This window comes from Myotis davidii, unplaced genomic scaffold (assembly GCF_000327345.1).
Source record: "Myotis davidii unplaced genomic scaffold, ASM32734v1 scaffold299, whole genome shotgun sequence".
Taxonomy (NCBI): domain Eukaryota; kingdom Metazoa; phylum Chordata; class Mammalia; order Chiroptera; family Vespertilionidae; genus Myotis; species Myotis davidii.
This window is the reverse complement of record NW_006293088.1, coordinates 5,782,389-5,788,388: the sequence shown is the minus strand read 5'-3', so window position 1 is coordinate 5,788,388 and position 6,000 is coordinate 5,782,389. Positions and strand designations below refer to the sequence as shown.

Below are 6,000 nucleotides of genomic sequence, written 5' to 3'. Positions count from 1 at the left end.
CTCACCTTCACGAAACTGTCTGCGTCCGGAAATCCCGGCAGCACCATCTCTTCCTCGGACTTGGCCGCGCTCGATGGGGCTGGGGCCTTAGGCTCCGCGGGACTGGGAGGCGCCATGTTTAAGGCCTGCACGGCTCTTCTCGCGAGAGTGACTCGGCCGACGCGACCTGGCGCACCGCGCATGTGCAAAGGAGGCCGGTGTTGGAGCGTGTGCGTTGGGGTTGACTCCCTGCGCTCTCCACGTAGAGAACTTTACATTTTTCTTTACCCTCATATTTTATCATCCCAACAACCCAGTGATTGAGCGTGAGACCCGTAGGACCCAATTATCCTCATATTTATTGTTTTTTTTTTTTATCCTCACCCGAGGATTTTTCCATTGCTCTCTAGAGAGAGTGAAAGGGAGGGTGGGAGGGGGAGAGACAGACACATCGATTGGTTGCCTCCCACATGTGCCCATATTGGGTCCGGGGATGGAACCTGCAACCCAGGTATGGGCCCTTGACCAGGGATCCAACCCTCAGTGGACACAACCACTGAGCAAGCCAGCCAGGGCGATCCTCATATTTAAAGTCAGCATCTCCCAATCACTGGTTCGTGCCCCCTTCACCCCTTCACTCTCTGGATCTTGGCTCCTACAGTTACCTCCTCTCTGCATCAGCTGCTTCCTGGTTACTGGTTCATTCTAACAGCCTACTCCTCTGCTGGCATCTCTCCCGACAAAAGAGGCAAAACAAAAAACAACACTCTGCCCCACTGTTGGGGTCCAGCCCCAATAGGTCCAGGGGTTCCCAAAGGTGTGGACAGAGTCGGCGCAGAAGGAATGACACAAAGACAGCGTTCAATTGACCAGCAGCCTAGCCAGGTTCTCTAGCCAGGTTCTCTCTTTATTCTCCTGTTACATCTGTATTTATACCATTTGATTTTAGTCCTATCCATTCTATTCCAAAGGTTAGGACGTTTGTGCACCAGGCCTCTAGTGTCTTTTCATAAGGCCCCATTAAACCCGAAGCCTGAATTCTTAGCTGCCAAAACCACCCACTCGGATGTGAGGGCGCTCTGACTGCGACATCTGTCACCCCATTGATCGCCAGGGTTGATTCGGCTGATCTGGCTGGCTAGGCGGGTGTCCCCCTCCTCCCTCACCGATCCATGTGCGTCCCTCCCGAAGCTGCGCGCTCGGTCGAAGAGGACGACCTTCCCCCCCGAGGAGAGGACCGGTCTTCGGTCAAGGGTATACGAGTAGCTGCGCTCCCCTGCTAGAACCTCCAAACAAGCTCTCAAGAACAGTATGCCATATACGCCAGGTCCCTTGAAACATATGCTGTGCAGATGTTTCTTCCCTGCAGGGACTGTGTCAAGCAGCAAGGGTGGACCGGCTTCCGGCACCCCATCCCTCCTTCCAGTCACTGTCTCATTTCTCCTGCTCCTGTAGGCAAAGCACTGGACAGGGCATCTATCTGTATGCTACCCCCAATGCCTCCAACTCCTTGTCACGTTCCTCCCCATCTATACTGCGGGAGCCACTGGCCTAGGCACAGTGGGAGCCCAGAGCATTTGCCGAGTGTCTGGAAGAGCTCTTGTTATGAGGGAGGCACTATGAGGAGCTCAGGAGATGGATTTGGGAAGCTCTATGGGTGTATCTCCTTCCCAAGGCCAGGGCTGGGACACCCTTAATACAATTCATTTGGCCTAGTGAGTGTTCATTAAATGTTAGCTGTAACCATTATTCTATTGAGAATATCCTATTAATAGGATACTTGTTTTTCACTGTCTTCCCCCCACCCCTTCCCTCCAGTGTGTACCCTGGCAGGACAAAGGCCTAGTCTAGTTCATTTTAACAATCTTTTTTAGCATTTATTTCATATGGTTCAATCTAACGCCATGTGTCAAGCTGCACTGCATGCTTTGCATGGGTTATTTCATCCTCAAAACAACCTTATGGGGTAGATCTTACTATTATCTGCACTTTCAGAGGAAACAAGACTCAGATTCTACCTGTTTTAAAACCTCACGTGGTTCCCTGTTGTCCACAGCATCAACTCCTGGCTTTTGAACTGTGAGGCAGGCCAGACTTGCCCCACTGTACTTTCTAGCCTCCCTTTAGTTCCTATTAATCTTCTTATTCCCCACTGACCACTGAAGCAGTTGTGCTGAACTATGAGGTTCAACTTCGTGAAACTTAGCATGGTGGTTATCGGTCCACTCCGGCCTGGTGAACAGCCTGAGGAAACGGACCAGGTCACGTAGATCTAGTGTCTTTCACAGTTCCTAATACTAACTGCTTAATGAATGTTGAAGGAATAATTGCTTCCTTTATGAACTACTAATTATGAATAAAAAGCCATTCATACAAAAAACAAAGGAAAAAGCAAAAACAACAAAAGGGGAAAAAGCAAAATAAAAAAAGGAAACGAGTTATTCATACACGTTTTTAAAACTCTGATGTCATTTATTGGCACAAAAATTATTCTGATACAACATGGAGTCTAGACATGGTACACTTTATACTTTGTGCACTTAATGTTTCTTTTGCTCATCATTCCCAACATGTAGGTGAGGCCTTCCCTCTGGGCTCAGCACCTCCATGACACCGCTTTTTTCCAAGCCCCTGCTCTAAACACAGAGCATTCCGACTTCACTAGACACATCCCAGAACCGTGTGGGCCCCTCCTCTGCACGGTGTCCCCTCTGTGCTTGTGCTCAGCCGAGGCCACCCGCTCTGAAGAAACCCCATCCTAGTGGTCTGGGTCTTGGACTGAAGTTACATCGCAGCATCACAGGTGAGGCAGAGACAGACCTTTCCCACCCATTTCGGTCCATCTTGCAAATGCTGTCGCTGGACCAGTGAGGTAATGGGATGGGTGAGTGAGGAGGTGGGCTCCTCCCGCTTCCTGACAGTCCAGAATCCTAGGACGTATCCTCCATGATCCGAGGTTTCTGGACTGCGCTGTGTTTGCTGTGTGCATGTTGACAGGAAAGACTAGGCCACTCTGCTATCAGCAAACACGATGAGTTAAGTCAAAACCCGTAATTCTTAAGTTATGATCTTCTGTTCCCCAAAATCAATGGCTTGATTTCTGTAGTATCACTGTCCTGGGAACCAAATCAAGCCTGTGTTTCAACAATATATTCTTCAACAGCAGCTAGGAAGTTGGTTAAACCAACTTTTAATATACAGTAGTTTTTTTCATTTACATTTTGAAACATTTAACAAAGCTGAACGTTCTGACCACCGTTTCAGCTTAGTGGAAGCATATACCAAAGTACAAAAGGCTCAAGAGAAATGCTGTGGGCACGTCTGGGCCTTCAGTTACCAGAAAGGACACCTAAGAAGACAGAAAGAAAAGGAATATTTTAATAATTTGGGCTCTTCAAAGCTTTACACAGCTAATCGAAAAAGGAAAGACCAAGGTCTGACAACCCCGGGGACACTGCCTGAGATCTCCCACCACTAATTGTGCAGGACGCACTCATCTTTTCCAGCCAATGCTGAGCCTGCCGCGCTCCCAGGACACTTCCCTGTAGCCCTCTCTCAGCTCTCCCATCAGCGTGCCTCAGGCAATTAATCAAAGCAGACCTGAGTGGTTTCTGACGTTACAATCCCAGGTCATTAATGTGTCTTTTCATCTTCTCTGTCACTGCTTTGGTTTCTCTTTTCTTTGCCCTTCCTGTATCTCAGAATTGACAGCAAAAATCCCAAAAGATCCCTCCACCCCATGAAAATAAGGAGGCCTCACTCTTCTCAACCAGGTTAAATGTACTTTTAACTTATTTTGGTGTTTGCCTTCCAAATATATATCCTTTTTAAAAAATTTTCTTCTTTTTAGAGCAATGAGCACACAAAGTGAGTACAACTTTTAAAGGGCCATGAAACTATGATTACACTTCCTGGGTCTCCCCCCAATCCTATTTGTGACTGGACACAGGGAGGGTCCTGCCTGCTTATGGACGCAGGTACTTGGAGACGCCTGCTCACCAGCCAATGTAGCACTGACAGAGGTTTTCATGGGATGTGGCTTGTTTGATGAGCAGCTCCACTTGTGTTGGGACATCCAAAGTGTCATCATGAGAAAAGTCCCGACCTAGGACAGGGAAACAGGAACATTTAATCTGAACTTGGTTTCAACTCCTGTTTGGCTTAACTCTCTGTGCAGCCAATCAGTTTATCCTCATACAGGTGTACAAAGGCTATGAGAGCTGGATTTTAAATCCACCTCCACGTGACTTGAGCCTTTCCTCCCACCCGGCAGTTGCTTCCATTATAAATTCATAACCTCGAACCTCAAACAGGCACGTGACACTGCCTGGCCAGCTCACGCTGCTTCTTTGGCAACATGCCTTTCCGTTTCATGAGGATTATTTCAAGTCCTCTATTCTCCCTTGTCCAAACCTCTCCTCTGGCTTCTCGCCCTCATCTCCTGAATTACTAAACTGTGACAAAGGTTCTGATCCCTGATGTGTTAGCAGTGTTCAAGGTGCTGCATTTGTTCAATATGCGCTTCCTCTTCTTTGCTCCCATGACCCTGGAGAGCTGTCCCTCCTCCCATTCAAGGGCAAGTTCACCTGTGCTTTGGAGCCTCACAGTATCAATTACCCATCCGTTCACTTGTGCCCTCAAACTCTCCCTCTCAACTGCCCTTTTCTGTTTTGTAAACATGTTCCTCTTTTCTATTAAAGAAAACAAAACCAAAACAAACCCTCTCATGCAACTCCTCCTCCTCTAGATATGGGCTCTCATCCCTGCACAACCTAAACTTCTCAAGAGTTTTGAACTTGTCTACTTCCTTTGCTTCTCTCACTTCATGTTCCCTTCAATTGCTTCAGTCTGTCTGCCAGGTTCATCCCAGATCTCAGAAGGTCACCAATGACTTGGAGCCACCTTTGAGCCCTCCGCATCATCAATCCTTTTGATTTCACCTCCTAACAATGATCTCTTGAATTCATCTCCACTGCCACCACCCTAATCAACTGTCTAGCTGGGATGGCTAGGGCAGCTGCTCCCTCCTCTCTCATCTGTTCTCCATACACAGCCAGAACAGGCATAGTATTTCACCCACCCAGACCCTCCTCTTCCCTCCCACCCTCTTAAAAACCTTCAGAGCTTTGCTACTCAGAGTCAAAACATTTTGCACTGGGCTCCTCCCAGCTTCCTTTCTCTGTGGCAGTCAGACCAGCCCGCTTTTCCTCCCTGCCTCCCTCCCTCCCTCCCTCCCTCCTTTTCTCTCTCCCTCTGGGCCTCTTTTCTTGCCACACTGCCTCCCACCAGAACAATCTACCCCTAATGAACTCCTCTCAGAGTTTACCTCCTGGCCTGTTTGCTCAGGTACTTAGATTACATTCCTCTGTCAATGGCAGCAGAGCCCAAGTCCCTTTCTTCCACTTAACACAGTGCCAGTTCCCCTTTAGACCCCGAGCCCTGCAGAGGCAGGGCCTCTGTCCGTTTTACCCACTCTGTTTCTTCAGCACCTGGCTCTTATAGGTGCTCCATAAATAATATACTCTGACTACCACTCTACATGCCAGGCCCTAATGTGAATCACTTGGTACCCCATGTCTCACTGGAGCCTCACTGACTGCTGAGAGGCATTCTCGTCATCTTCAGACCGAGAGACACATGGGAAGCGGTGGAGCTGGGTCTTTGGCTTCCCCGACTCCCACCCATGTCACACTGTCTGGTCAATGTGACATGTCTCCTTTACAAAAGCATGCATTTCTCTCCTTCCAGAGTCTCCACTCCATTCCAGCTAGCCAAGTTCATACTGGCAATGATCACGGTGGTCAGATTTGCTCTAATACCAGTCACGATAAAAGACTTTCCTGAATTTGGCTGACTTTGAACCCAACATAACTTTACCTTCTTCTGTTAAACTGAGACTAACCACATTACTTGAAGTAAACTTATTAGAAAGAATCAGAGAGGGTTCTTAATTGATGGTTTCAGAGACACTCCCGCTAACAGCAGCTTAGGCACCACCACTAGAAAATGGGAGTGACCACC

The 6,000-nt window shown here is 48.2% G+C and overlaps 2 protein-coding genes across 3 annotated transcripts in view; both read right to left on the bottom strand.

The window, feature by feature from the left end:
- EXOSC10 (exosome component 10) overlaps nt 1-138 on the bottom strand; it is a 20,636-nt gene extending 20,498 nt beyond the window's left edge. Inside the window, 1 exon segment of the mRNA XM_006766725.2 lies at nt 6-138. Within this exon segment, the coding sequence (XP_006766788.1) occupies nt 6-116 (111 nt within the window). The 5' untranslated portion in view covers nt 117-138.
- Nucleotides 139-2,430: 2,292 nt separating this feature from the next.
- Nucleotides 2,431-6,000, bottom strand: part of MTOR (mechanistic target of rapamycin (serine/threonine kinase)) — a 113,135-nt gene continuing 109,565 nt past the window's right edge. For both annotated transcript variants that reach the window (XM_006766723.2, XM_015565890.1), the window contains 2 exons: nt 3,979-4,084; nt 2,431-3,328 (listed from right to left, as the gene is read on the bottom strand). In XM_006766723.2, the coding sequence (XP_006766786.1) occupies nt 3,313-3,328; nt 3,979-4,084 (122 nt within the window). In that variant the 3' untranslated portion in view covers nt 2,431-3,312. The remainder of the gene's footprint in view (nt 3,329-3,978; nt 4,085-6,000) is intronic.